The following is a 20,511-nucleotide window of genomic DNA, read 5'->3' as shown; positions in this document are numbered from 1 at the left end:
CTATTAGTTAAAATATTCCAAACTAGGTATACTTTAACAATGTGTTTTTCTGAAACGGGGTCCCTTCTGAAGTTCCCATTCCTGGGTTATCAAAAATCTGTATCTCTTTAAATGCTATCAGCAACACTCCTTGACACACAAATTTTCATGTTATGTCATTGTCTTTATTCCTGCAGACACTTCAGTTCAGGTACTGTTAATCCTTCCATCAAATCATTGCTGTGTGGCAAGTCCAATTGTGCTTTCTGTCTGTTTTTCTTTGCTTACCAGCATTGCGTCCTGGCAAGTTACCATCAAGAAGAGCCCTAATTTTCACAATCGCATGCGTTGACACTTGCTATTTGATAGTCTTGTATTTTATCGCCTTGACTATGGTTTGTGACTGATAATTTTCAGCCACTAAACGTCTTTGCCTAATGTTTCGGTGTTGGTGAGGGAAGTGTGTATATTTTTGCTCCTGAGTTGACAATAGGAATTTTGGGAATTATTTTTAAATAATCTTTGACACCATTAAAAAGCAAAGCCATTTAATATTTTAAGCACCTGCCTCCATTTGAAAACAGACTTAAGTCTTCCTAGTGATTTTTTAAAAAAAAAAGTTATCCCTTGATGCAGTTATAATCCTGCTCCTTGGTCAGTCATGCTGTCCTCAGTCATTGTTATAGAGGCAAAGCCAGATTTGTCAGTGAATCTCTAGAACTTAAATTCATATGGAATAACATAAAAATGTTTTATCTTGCTTTTTATTTAAATGATATTTCTACACGGGAACCTAAATAACACAATTTTAAGATTGCTTGCCTAAAGCAGTTAATTCTATGGATAGGTTTTGGAGGATTTTGTTCCAACACTTCATATAGCCTGCTCCCCCCGCCCCGTATATTAGGAGGCTAAAATAAGCCTTAAAGATAGTCACAGCATGTAGAATGAGTAAGACAGGGAACTAATATTAAAAAATTAGTAAAACAACCTACTGAAAACAGTGTTTAATCAGTCTTCATACTAGAAGTTGCCGTATGAAATGAGGATGAAGTAAATGCACGTTACAGTTAGAATTCTCGTTCAGTGATAACTGTTGTGGTGTTTTGTTTTGTTTTGTTTTTTTTAGATATACTCCACTTGATTATGCCTTGCTTGGTGAACACCATGAAGTGATTCAGTTCATGTTAGAACATGGGGCTCTCTCTATAGCTGCCATACAGGATATTGCTGCTTTCAAAATTCAGGCTGTCTACAAAGGATACAAAGTTAGAAAGGCTTTTCAAGAGAGGAAGAATCTTTTAATGAAACATGAACAGCTGAGAAAAGATGCTGCTGCCAAGTAAGTCTGAGACTTGAAATCTACTCCGGCAAATAGACGTTTGTCATAAGTTAGTACATATCAATGTATGATTTTATCTGTTGCTCATCATCACTGATTGTTCCTCTTCGTAAAATTCATGAAACTGTAGGAAGCGTATAATGGATTTTTTTCCATACACTTACAGATGGAAATTATTTTCCAGGTAATCCCAAATTAAATAACAAGCTTTATATATAATACACAAAAACAAGGCAAAATACCAAAAGCTGAGAAAGTAGCATGTTAGCATCCATGAATCTTTACCTGATACTGTCTATTATGATAAAAAGGCTTGGAAAACACTTATCACTGTGAAGTAATGTAAATAATTATTGACCTATCAAGTCTTTGATACCAGTTTTGAAAATAAATTAGTAAGTACATGAAGAAAAAAAAAACAGGAAAAGCCTGGTTTAATAAGTCTTAACTTACAGTTTCACAGAGAGGTTGTGCTTTTCTAGCAAGCTGAACTCCTGGATTTTATTTGCAACATCTGTCTTGGCAGTGTCATTCTCTGCACTTACATGTTATGCTCTTGAATTAGAGAGTTACCATGAAATCATTATATTACATTATAGATAACTAACATATGCAATTGAAATAATTATTTGTAAGATGTGTAGGTTCTGACTGAGTTTCTACCCTACTTAAATGAGCTAACGGTAGCAAAGTGGTGAAATTCTAGAATCAGAAGGTATGTAAATGATCATCAAAATACTTTGCTTGCTTGCTTCCTTAAAATTCATTATATGAAGAAGAACAAATTAGCATCTGGTTTCTCTTGAAGAAGTCTGATTCTGGAATGAAACAAACATAACAGTCTGAAAAGATTATTGCATGATTTTTCTAGTATTATTTCTGTAAAGAAAGCTCATATGAATAAATAGACAACATAATTATTGCACCTAGAGGTATTTTTGTGGCATCTGTGTATCATAGACAAAGTCAGCTGCACTCTGCTGTATTTCAAAGTTGGTAGTTTGATGTTCTGCATAACTGGCCAGTCTGACCTTCATTTGGTTTGAATGCTGCTACTACTCTACTGGTTACTAATTGTTAATGACCAGTAAGAACCAAAGCTAGAAATACCAGGTAACTACTCTCTTGCTCATGTCTTTAGATCCTAAAGTTGTAACTTGAAGCCCTCCTACTATTTGCCTTTTCTGATGAAGTCAGGAGGAGTCAAACCCATGCGTGGAGAAGTTGCCTTTGAAAGTACCCTGCATATCTTTCTTATGTATTTCTTTTTAATTTGGAGGAATCTGCTTCTTGCTGTGTGGTCATAACTGACTTTAGCAAATGAGATAATTTTATTCTTTGTGATGACAGTCATTTTTAGAAGAATCTGTGATATCCCATCTAGAAGATTAAATGAGAAGGGATTGCCTCATGGAAATTTGGGGGTGTTTTTATCATTGTTTTCCTTTGTGAGTTTCTGATGTACTTTCTGAAACTTACTAAGCTGCTGTTGATTTGTTTGAAAACAATAGAAACAAAGTCTGTGTACCAAATACCATAAAAACAGAATTAAAATACAATTGGAGTGTACAAGCAAATCAAGTTGTCACATAACAAATTTTATTTAATTGCAATTTTATGATCTGTAATAAACTGGAGGGGACATTATGTTGTCATCATCTTGCGTACCCATCTGTGCATTCCACAGCTAAAATTGGCCAGGGTGTTGCTACATACGAAAAACTAATATCCCTACTGATGTTTAAAAATCTGCTCTCCAGATAAAAGTAGACATTATGTAGGAATCCAGAATGATGGCGAACTCCTAGATTTAAACCCCAGCTCCCAACTATTTCAGTGTTTGTATTTAAAACTTGCTTTGTAGTATGTTATTTTAGAGAGTATCACTAGTATAAATCATTCCTAAGTCTGCATGGTTTTAATTAGTGTTTTCTTTTTCTTCTTTTTTTTTTAACAAAAAGTCACCCAACGTCTCATACCTGTATTATTTTCTGGTAAAGTTACATTCACTGTATTCAATGCCTGTGAAATACTTCTATACATATTGAACAAACCTATGTCAAAGAAACGGTAATTTATAAAACGAAGATTGATGCAGGCCAAAACAACATGCGCACTATTATGTCCTCGAGCAAAGAGACATATCAGGAGACCAATTTGGCTAAGGAGGGAAGTCATGACAGAGCTCTATTGTGAAAAGGCAGTGTGCAGGAGGTGGAAGCAGGGATGGGCTGCAAAGGAAGAATTTAAAAACCTAGCTTGGTCATGTAGGGATGGTGTCAGAAAAGCCAAAATTCAAATGGAGCTGAGGCTTGCAGGCGATGTCCCAGGCAACAAGTTGAGTTTCTACTTCTACGTTAATAGTAAAAGGCTGAGTAGGAAAATGTGGGCCTGTTGCTGAATGGTGTAAGTGATTTAGTGGCAACAGTCACAGGTGTGGCGGAAGTACTCAATGCTTTCTTTTCCTCAGTCTTCACCAAGAAGGTCTCCCAGGCCTCTGTGGAGAACTGCCAGCTATGAATGAGGATTAAGTCAGGGATCGCTTGAGTGAACGCAGCCCAGACAAGTACATGGGATCAGATGGGTTGCATCCAAAGGTGCTGAGAGAACTAACTGATGTCCTTAAAAGGCCACTTTCCAACATCTTTGGAAGGTCACAGAGGTCAGGGAAGGTCCCCAACGATTGGAGGAAGGCAAATGTTGCACACAACTTCAAAAAAGGGCAAAAGAACAATCTGGGGAACTGCAGACTGGTTGGCCTCACTTTGGTCCCGGGGAAACTTGTAACAGTCATAATTTGAAATGAGGGGTTTTGACTGGAAATAAAGAGAAATTTTTTCATCCTTGGGACAATCGAGCAGTGGAACGGGTTGCCTAAAGAGGTTGTACGGTCTCCATCCTTACAGGTTTTCAAGACCCAACTGGAAAAACCCTGAGCAACCCAGTCTGACAGTCTGACCTCATAGTTGCCCTTTTTTTGAGCAGGACGTTGGCCTTGATGACTTCCTGAGATCCCTTCCAATATGTGTTACCTTATGATCCTATGATCTTTTGGAAGAGGGCAATGTTGATGGGGCACATGAGCATTAAACATTTTAACAGCCATAAATGTAGCAGTATAATAAGTGCTCTTCTTCAGTGGGAGTGAAAGTAACTGGTTATTAATAGGTGGGATGGAGAACCTGGCAGGAGGGAATCAGTGCTTTAGGCGAATAGCAATCTGGGAAGGAGGCATTTAAAAAAGTCAGACTACATACAGGTAAAATGATGGACTTTTATAACTTTTTTACAAAAAGGCTGTTGTTTTACTTTTTACATACCCAGGTCTTTAGTAATAGAATATTTAAGGGTTTAAAGCATTTTCAGGGAAAACGGATGTCCAATATATTGTTTTTTGAAAGAGTTGCTGAACTCATTCATCACTTGTTCACTTTCTTTTTGAATTTCCCAGAATAAGTTCCTGAATCCGTATTTCTGTTTTTACTAAGTCTTATGGATTTCATTCTGACCAGTTGGAGGAAACTGGTTGAGAATGTGGATATGAAAGGGAAATAGATAAAAGTGAGCAAGAGTAACTCACTCATGATATCTAGGAAGAGAAGAACAGCAAGAAAATGAAAATGTTCAATTAAACAGCTTTCAATAGATTTAGAAAAATGTTCAAGCAGCAAGAGAGTACAAGTAGATTATGAGGTTCTTCAAAAAAGCCTGTAGTAAGGCCTGCATGCTGAGAACAGATAGGAAGTATAGCAAGAGAAAAAATAATGAGCTCTTCAGCAACATGAGAAGGGAAAGCATATAGTGGAAATGTAGTGCAATTATTAAAACTGAAGGTAATAATAATATACAATGATAAAATTAAACAATTTGAGTTGCAAAATAAGAACAACTAGCAAGGGATATGAGGTATCACAATAAATCATTGTAAACGTACACATTATACAAGGAAGAGCAAAAAAAAGAGTTTGTCCACAACTGATGCTAAGAAGGCTGAAGTGTTCTCTATCTTTTTTTTTTTCTTTAGTCTTCCTTAAATGTCAAATAATGTTCAGTATCAAATGGAATTCACGCTAGTAACAAAGGGCAGCAAAATGCAGGCTAAAATACTGAAACAACAGTTTAGAGACTAATCGGGTTAGTGAGATGTTTTCAGATCAGTTTAGCCTGATAAAATTCATCCTGAGGTGCGTAGAAAACTGGATGACACAATCTTAAAATGGTTACCCTTAAAAACTTAGGAGGAGTGGTGGGACTGGAGAATTCACGAAATGAGCAAGTGTCCGCTTTCTCAAAGGGGAAGAAGGGGAATTCTGTAGACCTGTAAACTTCAGTCCCAAGAACAACAAAATTGTTGAGGTTGGAAAGGACCTCTTGAGATCTCTAGTCCATCCCTGTCCTTGCTCAAACAGGGTCAGCTACAGCAGCTTGCCCAGGACTATGTCCAGTCAGGTTTTGAATATCTATGCAAATGAAGACTCCACAAACTCTCTGGGCAACCTGTTCCAGTGTTTGACCACCTTCGCAGTAAAAAAGTGCTTTCTTGTGTTCAGATAGAATTTAATCAGTTTTAATTTATGCTTATTGCCTGCTGTCGTGTCAAGGAGTGCTACTGAGAACACTCAGGCTCCATCTTCTTCATTCCCTTCCATCAGGTATTTATAGACATAGATGAGATTTCCCCCTTGAGTCTTCTCTTGTCCAGGCTGAATAGTCCCAGCTCTCTCAGCCTCTTCTCATATGAAAGATGCTCCAGTCCCTTAAGCTTCTCTATGGCCTTTCACTGGATTCATTACAATGACTCCATACCTTTCTTATCCTGAAATGAGTAATCAAACTTCTGTGTGTCTGGAACATAACAAAGCAAGAAGTAATGGCTGGTCTGAATTTGCTAAGAATGGATTATATCGAACCAACTTAATTTTATTTTTTGAGAGAATAACAAGTTTTATGGCCATGGAGGAATGGTAGCTGTCATTCAGACTTGCCTCAAGTTTTCATACTTTCTCATGCACCATTCTCATTAGCAAAGTAGGGCAACGTAGCTTGAATTAATGTAGCTGCTATTAGATGGGTGAAAACTGCTTGGAAGAACACATGCAAAGAGTAGTTCTTAACGGTTCGACTTTAAACTGGAAGTGTATATTGATGAGAATTCTGCATAAATCCATCCTGAATCTGATACTATGCAGTGGCACCAAGTTGCATGAGACTCGTAAGTACATTGAAGACTAAAGTAGAAATCAGAATGGTGTTAATACATGTGAGAAATGGTTGAGGAAAAAACAGGTGGTTAGGTAAGGACAAATGGACAGCTCTACACATTTGGCAAGCCCAATCAACATAGGAATACTGGATGGAAATTAACCGCATTTTTAGCATTTTTGTTAAGGACTATCTGTTAAAAGGTTGTAGTAGATCATAAGCTGAACATGTGATTCAACCGTGTCATGCTTTCAGAAACAAACATCATGCTAGATTGTATAGCAGGAGGTGGTTATTTATACAACACAAAATACAGCTCCTCTTGGTCCAGATAAAGCTTCAGCAGCAGTAAGATCATACTGGGAGTTATCATCAGTTATGATTTTTTAAGTAACTTTTTTTTTTTTTTTTGCAAGGATAACTTTAAAAATGTTCTCCAGGCACATGGACATGTTCTAAATTTAAAATGTCCTCTGCAGAGTAGATACAAAAAGCAAAGTCCTCTTAACAGAATAGAAAAGGTTGGTTTCATTTTAGCAGGATCAAAAATTCAAAGCATCTCTGTCTCTTCAAAAATGCTTAAGGCTGAAACTGTTCCTTCCCATCTGCTAAAGGCTCGGTTTCCATTCTCTCACTTTTGTAATGAAATACAAATTTATGACCATTCAGGACAAAATTCTGTTGCAATTAAAGTGGAAAATTTTGGCATGCCAGCTCTGTTATCACTGAGTAGTTTTCTAACTTTAGAGACAAAATTTGGATCCTGCTGAGTTGGCAGGACCTCCTGAGAATGATTGAGAAAACCCTTAAGTTAGGAACTTTTCTACTTGCTTTACTCGTTCGTGAAACCTAGTCTCTCAACTTAGACAACAGTAAAACTTGGAAATTTTAATTTCAAAAGTATCATTCATTGTAGAACAAACTGTATTTCTAACTAAATAAAGCAAAACCCAAGGGGAGGTTCGTAAGTATTCTTCAGGAGTCTGATAATTAAGCTCTACTGTGACAATTAGGATGATGGTCCATGAATAGGGAGCTTTGAAATCTCTTCCATTTATTATTTCATCAGTTTCATCTGAAAAATTAGCACACAAACAAGACCTTTTAGAAAAAAAAAATCCCTTTTTACTTCTTTTCAACTTCTAGTCCTGTGTCATTTCAGTAGCTTTACAACTGGTATGTTGCCGAGGTTAATGTCTTGAGTTAATCTGCTCGTCCAAAGAGCGCAGGCCACTTGGGCTTGATCGTGTATCACGCAACTCCTCTCTCACTTTCTTTTCCAATACCTTGAATGGAGGTTACTGGTAGTAGTCTGCTTGATTCTCGTGAAGAAAAGAAAATTACTATTCTGTGAATAGTAAGATCTGATTTATCAGCTCAAACAGCAGAGTAATGTCAGTGAGATCCATACTGTACACCGGACAGACATCCCCACATAGTCCATTTGTGGAATGACGATATTATTTGAAACTAGCCACTTTTTTCCATGCCAGAGGGAATAGTGAACCTCAGGCTGCCAGGATTGTATTTTTTAAACCAATTAGCAACTTTTCAGGTACAAAGTTCAATCAGCTGCTTCTGCAGAGCGTACTTGATAAGATAGTACTGACAGATAAAGTTAAGGCTTCTCCCTGGCAGCTCGCACTGAAGTGACATACACTGGCATTGATATGACTCACAGGAACGGAGGGTGGCATGCTGCATAACGAACCTGTCATACGCTGTGCTGTGAGCTAATGTGTCAACAGGCTGCAAACTGCATCGTAGCATTGGAAGCAAGTTAAAATATCAGGCAGCTACATGATACGACATTTACCACCTGTCCATTCCAACAGGAAAAGTGTCGCTTCATCTTACGACCAGTGCTTAATTTATAAAACCAAATTCAATGGTAGGTAGATATGTGATGTTTGCTGTGTGCTATTGGGTTTATTCTGCTAAAGTGTAATGACATCCCACTGTATTTCAAAGCAGGCTGCAAAACTTTATTCAACAGATGCGCCTTTCCCTAACCGTGTCCAAAATTCTCTTTTATATCTACACTATTTAAGAGATGCATGACTTCTTTCATTTTTAAAAACCAAATGTCGTAATTGTAATGACCTACTACGTAGACACAAGTTTTTAATTCACATCTCATATTTTTGGTATTTATCGTTTGTGTAATGTATAATCTCTTTATGTAAAATAAATTAATTATCTACCAATGATAAATACATAGCAGCAAGTTAGTCCCAGAGCTAGTTTGAACTTGGTTTATAATTGTCTGTATTAATTACAACACAGGTAAGTATGAAAAATAATTTTCAAAGAGATGACATCATTTATTAATTTTCTGATTTTCAAATACAGTGCATTGCATTACTACTTATCTTAAAGCATTGTTCGTTACTAATTAAAAACACAGACATTAGTATCACATTTCTTGTCTTTTGACACCTCTTCAAAATCCTGCTTTTAATTTCTGTATATTTATGAAAAAACTAGGTTTCATTGTTTTCAATAAAGGAGCATTAAAAAATCAGTTTAAACTGCCACAAACTGAATGGGCATCGGGCTTATAAAGGACTTAACCTTCAGTAGGCTGTGGACGCAAGTCAGTTGTTATTTTGGATCAGGCTAAGACACTTCAATGCAATAGGTGTCCCTTTCTAACAAAAAAAAAAGATGTTATTTGTTGTGGCAGTGTCAGGTTTCTAGAGAGGAATGTGTTCAAGTTGGATACATTCTCCCAAGATTTTGTCTTTGGAATTCTTACGGTACTGACTATAATTACAGGAAACGTGAAGAGGAAAGTAAGAGAAAAGAAGCCAAGCTGCAGAAAGGGGTGCAGAACATGGAACAAAATAGATGTCGAGTACAACAGAATCCTGCAAATCGAGAGAAAACTACCAGCGTCCCACAGTTACCTAATAAACAACTTGATACGCAGAATAAGAGACCGCTGTCCCTCAATGCTTCACAAATTCAACCGGGGAGAAACAGTAGAGGTTCACCTAAAGCTTGTCACAGCAAAGGGACACCAAAGGAGAGTTGCCTGACAGCAGAGCCTCAGAGTGAAGGTCATAAAATCAGGCAAGGTTTGTGATCTTTTTTAATTGTCCTGATTACCCTTTTTGTCCATGTCTGGGGGGGTTTTGTATATAGGACCTGTTTTACTCTTTCTGTCATTTCTTGTTCTTTCATTAAGCAATTCGTATAGGATAGAGTTAGATACAGATTTTTTTACTGCAAGTGTTCTGTCAACTTAAGTAATCAATACCACCAGAATCTACGGTGTCTGTAAAAATACCTAAAATATGTGAGAACAGGTTGTTGGGAGTTGTTCTATTGCTTGCACTGTTTTGGAGAAAATTAGATTAAAGATATTTGGCATATCTGTGGGATTCTTGAAGAACGTCAATGGAGAAATTGTAACTCTTGTCTTTAAATAAGGTGAAAATGAGGAAATTGTTCTAAGTGACATCTCTGGCAAACAGAGGGAGCTGTTCAGACAGCTTTATTCTACATGACAGGGTTCTCCTATGACCTGCTTTGAAGTCCTCTTGTTGAGAACAGTCTAGGATATTTTTTGAGAAGACAGACTGTTTTTAGAAATTGTACAATGAAACAGTGTGTCGGAGCTCTTTCTGTTACTTTTCTTGCCCTGCTCCACCCTTTTATTGTATCTGTAAATGCATCATCAGTTTATCGTCATTTCTTGACCACTCCTATATTAGTTTTTGCAAGATGAACATTTTAATAACATCTCAATCAGTTCTGACTGCAGCCAGTTATGGGAGCCCATGGCTCAAAGTTTCAAAACCGGTCACGTTAAAGCATCTTTTTTATCATTAGAAGCAAAAATCAGATAAGTAGTTTATTTAAGGTAAGTTGCAAAAACTCCTTCAGATGTAAAATTATTGCTAATTCCACGAATCAGAATATTATAATAATCCAAAGGGAAAGAAAGTCAAAGAGCTGTTCCTACTGAATCATTTTACCTAGATTTCTTTAGCTTTTACATGGAAATGTGTTGGTAAACAGAATACTTGACTGTACTGTCATAGTAAAAGCAGACATACATATCTTAGCCTTACATATACTGTGGTAACTAAGTAATGATAAACAGAGGTGTTAAAAATTCTAGCAAGCTTTGTCTGTATATGTAGTAACTTTATATTAATTAAAATGTTCAGATGGCAAAGTAAAAGCCATAAAAATAGCTGGAAACAGTTGTTGCCAAATGAAAAATGGATAGTTGTATGAACATAATGAGGAGAAACTGATAAGTATGGATAAAAGAGAAAGGAGAAGGAAAGATGTGGGGAGGATTAGAACAGTGAAGAGAGAAGAGAAGGACAAAGAAATTATAAAGGAGGAATGAACAGCCTTTTGTTTTAGTGACTCCTAAAGTGCATCAGTCAGACTCCCACTATTTCTTGGAGAAAATACAGTGGTTTCGCGCTGAGAGAATGACCTAAGGAAGCAGGTAGGAGGTAGTCCATGGGAAATGTGATACTTACGTTTGAAAAGTCACATTAATGTTCAGTTGTCTACACTACCTTTCGCAGTAACCTAGGGAATTCAAACCAGCAGCAAGTGCTAGCAGTATGTAGCTTTGACTTTTGATTGAAGGCTTCCCTGAAGTTGGAGATTTCCTGAAGTAGCTATGGTAGAATAATTTTTCCATGTTGATGGTTTTAAAATCATATGGGCTATTGCCTGGAGGTCTTTAAAAGCTGAATATAATTTCTGCAGGAGGTAGAATTTTTAAATAGAAAATTCTTCACTGTTGTTTATTATCTTTCTTCACCATAAGTGTTGAGCATGAAGACTCTTTACTCAAGGTTCTTATGAAAATAACATGATAACATGTCTACTCCTTCTACAGCGAGACCAGTTTACCTTCAGAGATCATAAAGAAAGCCCCCTGTTGCCCAGTGCAAAAAGCCTGTGTTTGAAATAAAATGCTATGCCATTTTTACATAAGCATTCTCTTATCGTTATTGGAATGATGCCAGGAAAGTTGGCACAATAAGGATCAAATAACGAAGTCCCTTAATCAGTTCTCATTAGGTGTTTTAATCAATCCTCTTGTGACCAAAACTTTAATGGACTTCATTGGATGTTTTATTGGAATTAAATATAAATTTAGATCTTCTGGGCTGGCACTTAGAAAGATTTTCAGCAATTGCAAATAGATTTTTTTGTATCTGCTAACAATATATGAAACCTGTGATTTAGTTGGTGGGTCTATTCTGATCTCTTCTTTAGTCAGAAGTCCTCTTTCCTATGTATGTTATCTCATTTGCCTTAATTTTAGTAGCAACAGATAAGGGGGTTTTTTGTGCTCTGTACTTGTTATTGCTTGGTCTTCCTATATAAGAAAGTTTCTTTCAACCTCTAAATATTATATAGAATACTTAAATGATGGGGTTTATTCCATTCCCCAGTTATCCAGTTGTTCAGATTGGGAAGTTTTGCACATTCTACATGTAACAACTTAAATGTGTTACAGTAAATGCGTTCTACATGCTGTACGTACAAACCAGGTAGTGGGTTTTGGTGAGTTCAGAATGACAAGGCCATTTAAAAGGCTGTGTTCTTTTTCCCCGCAACTGTAAAAATTAACATGTTGGGAGATAAAAATAGAGTTGTGCGAGTGCCAGAAATTTCATACATTTTAATTGACTGTCAGCCCTATAGCATTCTTATTGATGGCACTGGCAATTTTGTACTTGGCTACATTAGGAGTGGGATTATGCCCACAGAAAGGTTGGCTTCAAAAGGCACGTTTTTTAAATTGTCTGTTCCCCTGATACAATGAGAGAGAGAGGGATTTTCCTTCTTCATTCGGGGAGATTAAAATAGATAAAAATTAATTACTCAATTTAATAATATATTAAAATAGGTTAAAATAAGAGACTTTTTTTCCCCTGTCCCAGAACATACAGGGCTAATTACTCATATGACGGTCGTGTATAAGTCAGAGTAACCTCTCAGCCCATACTGACCCGTCACTATGATAAATCTCTGTTGGAGACATCGTTGATGATAATCCTGAGTTTATTCTGTATAATCTGTTCATCTGTCATATTCCGTTATCCAGTCAAGAGAGTATCCTGTAAAAATGTTACAGTGATGAAAAATGTAGCATGGTTTTATCAGGTTTTGGATAATCCAGAAGATTTTTTGTATCAAATATGTCTTTCTTTAATTTTTCACCCCTTACCTACCATTTAACACCTTGTTTGTTTGTTACGTTTCATCCTGTCTGGTCTATTTTCTCATTCCCCTGTTTGTTAGTTTCCTAACAAAATAGAAGGTGGATGGTAGATGGAGATTTTCAGCTTTGCACTCCAGTCTGGCTTCTGAGTCATCCTCACAAGAGTGTTTAGAAGTAATTATCACACAGGATTTATTTTCCCACCCTAGGCTTGGAAAAGAAATCTTGCAGCAAGGGAAAAATGGGAAGGACTTCAGTAGTTTCAGGATGTCAAGGAAAGTACTGAGAAGCCAATTGCTCTGGGTTTCCTGGGTCAGTGGGTTATCCTGGCTGTCATCATATGCCAGGATGCAGGGTTGCTAGAGCAGAAGTTTAGCAAATAAGCTTGAAACAGGAAAGGTCTGTTATGGTGTCTTCACTGGAACAAGCAGGTGTGTTCATAGGGCTGCATTCCTGCACCATGTGATGAGCTTGTTTCTTTGAAGAAGGTGGTGAAGGTGAAGGTAGCTGAAGAAATAGTTTCTCCCTGTGACCTTTTTTTAGGTATCTAACTCAAATGTAGTGTGGGAAAGAAAAATACTTGTAGAATTGTAAGCAAATAAAGAAGTTTGGGACTGTACTGTTACAGGCAATCATGTCCTCTTCTGATTCTTCCTGTTTATACATTTTTCCATTTATGTAAATCCTAGTGTGCCTCAAAGCTCATTGAGCAAAAAAACTTAGAGGCATAAACTATGTTTTGCTGGATCAGAGCCTGAATATTGATTTCCATTTCTCTGTCTAAAGATTCATTGAGGAAACGCATCAAAAACAAGTCAAGTGGTGTCCATTTCCACTGTGGCAAAGCAAAAGAGGGAACAAAAGTTGAAGTGAAACATCAGGTTGCAGCTGCTACGGAACTGGATGGAGAAAAGCAGAAGGAACACGCTGTTGAGGCAACGGCTACTTGTGCTCGGAGGAGCAGAAGGCATACTTCTTCTGCTTGTAGGACTGCTAGTGTTGGGGAAAAATTAGGAGATCAAAGTCAGTCTTCATCCGGCAACAGGGACCATTGTGAAGGGACAGCTGTGTTCTTCTGCAACGTCAGTTGTACTGGTGAAACTGCGAGAAACTCAAAGCAGCGTGAAGCTTCTTCCAAAGGCAAAAGACATCAGCAGAAATCCAGAAATAAAGAGGTAAATGATGAGCGATGTTCACCAGCTGGCTCTAGTAGACCAGGAAGTGCCAGAACAGTGTTTTTAAACACCAGAAATGACAGTTTGCATCCTGTAGAACAAACTAACAAAGTGGGAAATAACGAATTAACAAAAAAGGCCTCCCCTTTATTGTCTGCTGAGGCAGAACCTACCGGAACTGTGCCAAGAAACCCGGCAGCGTGTTCTGCTCCTGACGACAGTTTGAACTTGGATAAAACAGGCGTAATTGGATCCAGGAATGCAAATGATCAGTTGTGTTCTGTCGCATGGCAAAGTACAAATATTGAACTAATCCCTTTAGAGATTCGAATGCAGATAATAGAAAAAGAAAGAAAAAGAAAAGAGCTGTTTCGGAAGAAGAACTACGCTGCTACAGTAATACAGAGGACATGGAGAAGGTAAGATACTGTTTCGGTAGCTAGGGAAGAGTGAGATACAAGTAGATGTAAATTACATTATGCTTGTTGGCAATGCACTTTATTTGGTCCTTTTGCTTACAACATTGCCAGTGCTAAATCAGGAATTTAATAACCTTTCACCAAACAAGTGGAAGTGGGTTTCAGTTGCCTAGAGTTACATTAGTAAGTTCATAAAAAGTACAAGGTAAGTGATGACTTTTAATAATTGGAGAAGTTATTAAACTTCTATTTCAAGCACTGATATCTCTTTAGAGAGTGCCGATCAAGATTTGCCTAAGCCTTGAGTTCACTGCTGTTGTGTTCATAGGCAAACTTGCACATGTAGGGATATAGGGTTTTTTCTGGAAAAAGGTTTTTGTAACCAGATCCTTCACTGCCATTTATTGACACACCTGAAGTTGTATTCTGACCTGTCTTTCAACTGGATAACCAAACCAGAAGAGGTTTGGAAGCTTGGATGGAGTTTATTGCCAAAACTTGAAGCTAACTTGAATAACTGGATCGAGCAGGAACAGCTGCTGTACAGCAGCAGCAGACAGGAGGGAGCGAGATGTCGCAGTGTTTGCGTTCCACAGGACTGTCCTGCTTTCATGAATGCATGAGTTTCAGCCTCAGAGATAGAGTCATTCTTGATGTACACGCTCCTTAATATTTAATTTCTTATCAAAATGGACAGGAAGAGTATGGCAGCTGTAGGTGGAGCGTATAACATGTACATAATTCTTATTTCCTATTTTTTTAATTGAAATTTTCTTCTGTTTTGATGAGAATGCCAAAAACTTCTCCCAAGTAACAGGCGATAGGACAAGGGGAAACGGCATCAAGTTGTGTCAGGGGAGGTTTAGACTGGATATTAGGAAAAATTTTTACACTAGAAGGGTTATTAAGCATTGGAACAGGCTGCCCAGGGAAGTGGTAGAGGCACCATCCCTGGAGGTATTTAAAAGACTGGTAGACATAGAGCTTAAGAGATATGGTTTAGTGGTGGTTTTTGTCAGAGTTAGGTTGATGGTTAGACTAGATGATCTGAAAGGTCCCTTCCAACCTAGGCAATTCTATGATTCTGTGGTAAATTGCTGATTTTTACTAATAACTGATCTTTCCAGGTCTCTCACTAGTTTTAACAGTTTCATATATGTTTTAGTATTTCTTAGCATTCAGTCAAAGAAAAAATAACAAGGAAGTTCCTTTGAGAGCTCAGCTCTCACACCCTACGGTACAGTTCAGTAGTGATACAAAAATTGTTCCCCTGACCAAACTGTATCAAAGGGAGCAGGTGGCGGATGTCTGGGAGCATACAGAGGGTAGTAACCTCCTTTGTACCAGTCCCTGGGAAACCTCCAAGTTTCCTGCAACAGCAGAATCAGGTCTTCATGCCCCACTGCCTGCAGAATAAATGCTGAATCAGTGGTAGACCTCCCTTCTTCTGGGTCATTTTGGAAGCTTTGGTTCCCTCAGAAAGAAATTCAGAGGTTTTTCTACCCGCTGCTGTGCCAGGAGCCAATGACTAGCTGTCTTCCCAGTGCAGGGCAGCGTTGGCATCCAGCCCGCCCTGCCACAGCGTGGAGCAGAGGCGAGCACTCAGCAGCTGGAGCATCAGGGGCTGCTCTCTCTGTCACTGCATCCAGCTTTGGCTCTTCAGCTGCTCCAGTAACGTCCTCTGGGCCGCATCAAGCAAGGCCAGGACCAAAAGTTAAGAGGGAATGGTTCTGAGTACCTATTGTAAAAGCCTGCTGTTTTAACAAGAAAAGATCTTTTTGCCACGTAGTACCGCATAGCTCTGAAAAGATAAAAAAAGTTGTGTTGCTTGCTTTCAGTGGTGCTCCAAGGCTTAAAAAATCCTCTGTTTCTTATTTTGCAAGTGTTAACCTGTGTTCCCTACTGTACGAAACACCAGGGAGCTAAGAGACAAGTGTCACTAGCTACTTGTTTGTGGAGTCTTGAGAACCAGTATTTCTCCTATTGCTTTATACAGTTAACTTACAAAGTCTGATGAAGTTTTGTCTTTCAGAAAGAGCTGACACTGACCATTTCTAGGGAGGGGACACCAGACCAGACACCCCATGGTCTGAGCCAACAGTCTGTTTGTTCCTAAACTGATATGTGGTCATTTAAACATTTGTGTTGGCTCAGCAAATACTTCTGTTGGCTCCAGCTCTTTTACTGATTGCTCTAAATATTTCCAAGCATGAGGTTGGATTTATGGTCCATTAATATTCCACGTTATCTCTTCACTGTTGTTGGAATATAAAAGTTACACTGGCTTTTGTGAGTACATTCCTATTCCAGGAAAAGTTAAAATTTTGGAACATAGTATTAATTCATTTTTGAGCCTCTTTGTTTTTGGTGAAAATGCTGACTTTTTTTGTACAGTATCACCTATTTCCGTATGTCTGTCATCTTTGCTCTGTGTTTGCTATTTGTGCATCCAGCTGTGGGATCCCCAGTACAAGAAAGACATGGACCAGTTGGAGCATGTCCAGAGGAGGGCCACAAAAATGGTCAGAGGGCTGGAGCACCTCTCCTATGGGGACAGGCTGAGAGAGTTGGGGTTGTTCAGCCTGGAAAAGAGAAGGCTCCGGGGACATCCGATTGCAGCCTTTCAATACTTAAAGGGGGCTTGTAAGAAAGATGGTGAAAGACTTTTTACCAAGGCCTGTACTAGCAGGACAAGGGAGAACAGTTTTAAACTGACAGAGGGTAGGGTTAGGTTGGACATAAGGAGGAAGTTTTTTACGGATGAGGGTGGTGAGGCACTGGAACAGGTTGCCCAGGGAAGTTGTGGATGCCCCATCCCTGGAAGTGTTCAAGGCCAGGCTGGATGGGGCTTTGAGCACCCTGGTCTAGTGGAAGGCGTCCCTGCCCTTTGGCAGGGGGGTTGGACTAGATGGTCTTTAAAGGTTCCTTCCAACCCAAATCATTCTGTGGTTTTGTGGTTCCCGGCCACATTTCTCATACCCACACCGAACTGCAAAGCAAAGCAGCCACTTGTTCTCCCAGTGATCCACCACTTCTGCCATCAGCCCGCTCTGCTGCTTCCAAACGCTATGTAAGCAGCTGAAAATGTCCTCCTCGGCCTTCTTTTCTAATGTAGATCCCGAATTCTTGTCTTATGTGTTCAGCTCCTTTTACATACCAAAAAGGTAAAGTCAGTCAGGAGGAGGTTAGGGGAATATATCCCTAAGTGATACTGCTGCTTCTGAAGACCGTGTTCTTTTCGCTTAACACAAAATTAAAACCCTTACAAGGGAGTAGGCACGTGCCATAGCTTTCAGTTAAACTGTAAAGATGTGTAGTAAGTGCTTGTGCAGATTTCCTCACAAGAACTGGGATCTAAAACCTTGTATTGAGCTAACTTACCTGTGAAGAATTCTTTGCATTCCATTTAGAGTTTTGACTAAAGATTTCGGCTAAATCTTTCTAAACTATTCACCTGCTGAAACAGTGATGGTGTGTTACCTCACCAAGAAGTGCATGCACGCACTTACAGCACGTGGAAATCGTGGGGATTAAAGATTGTCTAAATGACATTTGTTATTTAAAGAATTGATAAAGAAAAATAAATATCTCGTAAAATACTCAAAACTCATATTTTATAGAACACTAACGAGGATGATAAATTCTGCAAGGCTGCAGGAGAGATTAGTTTGGCAGTTCCTCCACTGTCATGTTGTTACTTCTGCGGACACTTTACTGTTGCTAGAGCTTTGATGGCGTTCATAAAGTTTGCGGCAATATCCTAGTGCATTTATTCCAGTGATTGTTTTGATGCAGAACACAGAACAGTTCATTGTGTTGACTACTACTATGTCAGTTATTCCGACGCTCTCTCTGAAATACCTAATTTCCCACCCACTGTACACTGAATTACAGTTCTTAAGCAGGTACCTACTGTGTGGTTGTGGGTCCCACTCGGTCCTCTGCTTGTCTTTTGGGTCCGGGCTTGCACTGATAAATAGCATGTACTTGTAGATAGCAATAGAATTCTACATTAACAATTAACATATACATTAGAAACATGTAGAAGTACATGCTTGAATTCTGGCATTTCTCTAAATTAGCATTAAATACATTTCACTGCAAATTTTATAGTCATGATTTACTTACTGAATGTTTATTGAGAGCTGTTGTGAGCTACAACACAATGGTACTGGTCTACTTAAGTATATTAAACTTGCCTTTCTTGGGGAAATGTTTCAATTCCCCCAGTCCACAAACTTTATAAATGTAGTCCTCAAAAGTGTATCTTCAGGTGTGTGGCTTGCCAAAGGTTAATTGCTTATCCTGCTCGGTGAGGCTTACAGATCCTGTGTCTGGCTTGCTCTCTCCTGGGGGGCACTGAGGCCTGTGCTGTTCTCCAGGGTCCACAGCGAGTCGGCAGAAGCTGGAAATAAGTTGGTTGCTGTCACTGTTGCTTTCCTGCTGGAATCAAGCTATATTTTTTTTTATATATCATTGCTATATGCATACTTTGACCAGCAGTAGTTTTTAAGATTAGAGCTTCCGTAACAATGAATCTGAACACCATCTGCCAGCTTTGTCGTTCTGCACAGATATTCCACGTTTCTTTTATGTGCAGTACTTTTGTTGACTAAGCATTGGGTATTTTGTTAAGGCACCACATCAGATGCAGAGAGCGTCAAGCTTGGTCCCGTTCTTTTTTCTCACTAGGATCAGAACGATCTGTTACGGGAGAGCTGAATTTTAAAAAAGTGCACATGCTCTAAAGATAACTGCCTGCATCTTCTCAGAGCCTCCCTGTTGCCAAAACTTCTCCGTGGCAGAGCTTTGCTGCTAAAAACTACCAGAAGTTCTCTACAAACATGAAATCGCAGCTGGGTGCAAAGGTGGAGTCCCTGTGAATGGCTCATTTCACGTATCAGCAACGGCTTCTGGCAGTAATTACCGAATTCCATGAGAATAGCTTACTATTCTTTTCTGCTCGAGTCTAAAACAGTTCCCCAATTGTTTTTCCTGCAGCGGTATTCACGTAACCCATCCTTAGCTCAAGTTATGGCAACACGTCTCTGTAATTGTGCTCCCCCTTCACTTTCTCTTCCTCTCTTACCCATTTGAAAAGTTGTAAGTGACATGTTATTTAACAAAACTGGATCTTTTTTTTTTTTCCTCTTCTGTCTCTTGATAATCCTCCTGTTCTGAATTCATACAGTGCTTTGCAACTTACAGGCACTACGGACATTTATTGGTAAGGTGCAGTTGCTCCCCACATTTGCTGTGTACTTTAATGAGCTGTGTAACAGTACGTGCCTGAATTCTGAAGCTCCACTAAATTAAGATTAAATACGTTTGTCTCGCCCAGCGAATTTCACAGAGGTAATTTAACTCAGTTTATCGAAAGTTTAAAATTATTGGGGCTGTAAGTGAGCATATCATCCCCCTTTGGCATTCTATTGTGCTTTTATGTACTCATTTTCTGTATGTGGCTGCTGTTCTGTTTGAATTATATAGTTCATTGGCTTCTAACATATATTTAAACAATTTGTATCTGGTTGTGTTGTCTTTTGTTTTAATTTAGAACTTGTTGCAGATGGAGCAAGAGAACAAAATCACCTCTTTCTCCTCCCTTCCTCATTCCCTTTACAGGAGCATCCAGTAGAAGCCTTTTTGAATGCTGGAGGGAATGATGATCAATGTGTTTTGGCCTGTTACTAAACACTTATAATTAATATTTTACAAGTGTTACTCAATGTTCATTTGTGACAGGTTTGTCCTGGGAAGATTCAGAGTTAATTGCTAGGCCAGTTAATTGACTTGTGAGTGTGAAATGCCAATATCTGATTGAACACTTCTATCTGATTCAAGAAAAAAAACCCCAAACCGCTCCTTGTTGCTGGTGTCATTAGCCACCAAAGTGGGAAGAAGGACAGATAATCTACCGCTGCCACTTGGAACGGGACTGTGACTGCCTGTAAGGTCACAGCAGCGGTGGCAAGATTGGGGGAGGGGAGGGGGAAGGGGAGGGAAGGGGGAAGGGAAGGGAGATTGGTGAAAACAAGGCGGGGGGGGGCATCTTCAGAGGAGGGATGGAAAGCAGCTCAGTTTTCTCTAGAGGAACGCTGCCGTTGACCCCGCAAGAGGTAGATTTGGCTCGTTTCTTGCGCTGATCAACTGAGAATACAAAGTGTCATGGCACACAAGAAAATT

At 38.8% G+C, this 20,511-nt stretch overlaps 1 protein-coding gene across 6 annotated transcripts in view; it reads left to right on the top strand.

The window, feature by feature from the left end:
* The window catches only part of INVS (inversin), a 101,348-nt gene that overhangs the window by 74,590 nt on the left and 6,247 nt on the right, over positions 1-20,511 (top strand). For all 6 annotated transcript variants that reach the window (XM_074576459.1, XM_074576458.1, XM_074576461.1 and 3 more), the window contains 3 exons: positions 1,109-1,321; positions 9,302-9,603; positions 13,518-14,325. In XM_074576459.1, the coding sequence (XP_074432560.1) occupies positions 1,109-1,321; positions 9,302-9,603; positions 13,518-14,325 (1,323 nt within the window). The remainder of the gene's footprint in view (positions 1-1,108; positions 1,322-9,301; positions 9,604-13,517; positions 14,326-20,511) is intronic.

The sequence above is a fragment of the Larus michahellis genome, chromosome 2 (genome assembly GCF_964199755.1).
Source record: "Larus michahellis chromosome 2, bLarMic1.1, whole genome shotgun sequence".
NCBI classification, from domain to species: Eukaryota; Metazoa; Chordata; class Aves; order Charadriiformes; family Laridae; genus Larus; species Larus michahellis.
Note: the sequence above shows the minus strand (reverse complement) of the source record. Positions and strands in the feature narration are given on the sequence as shown.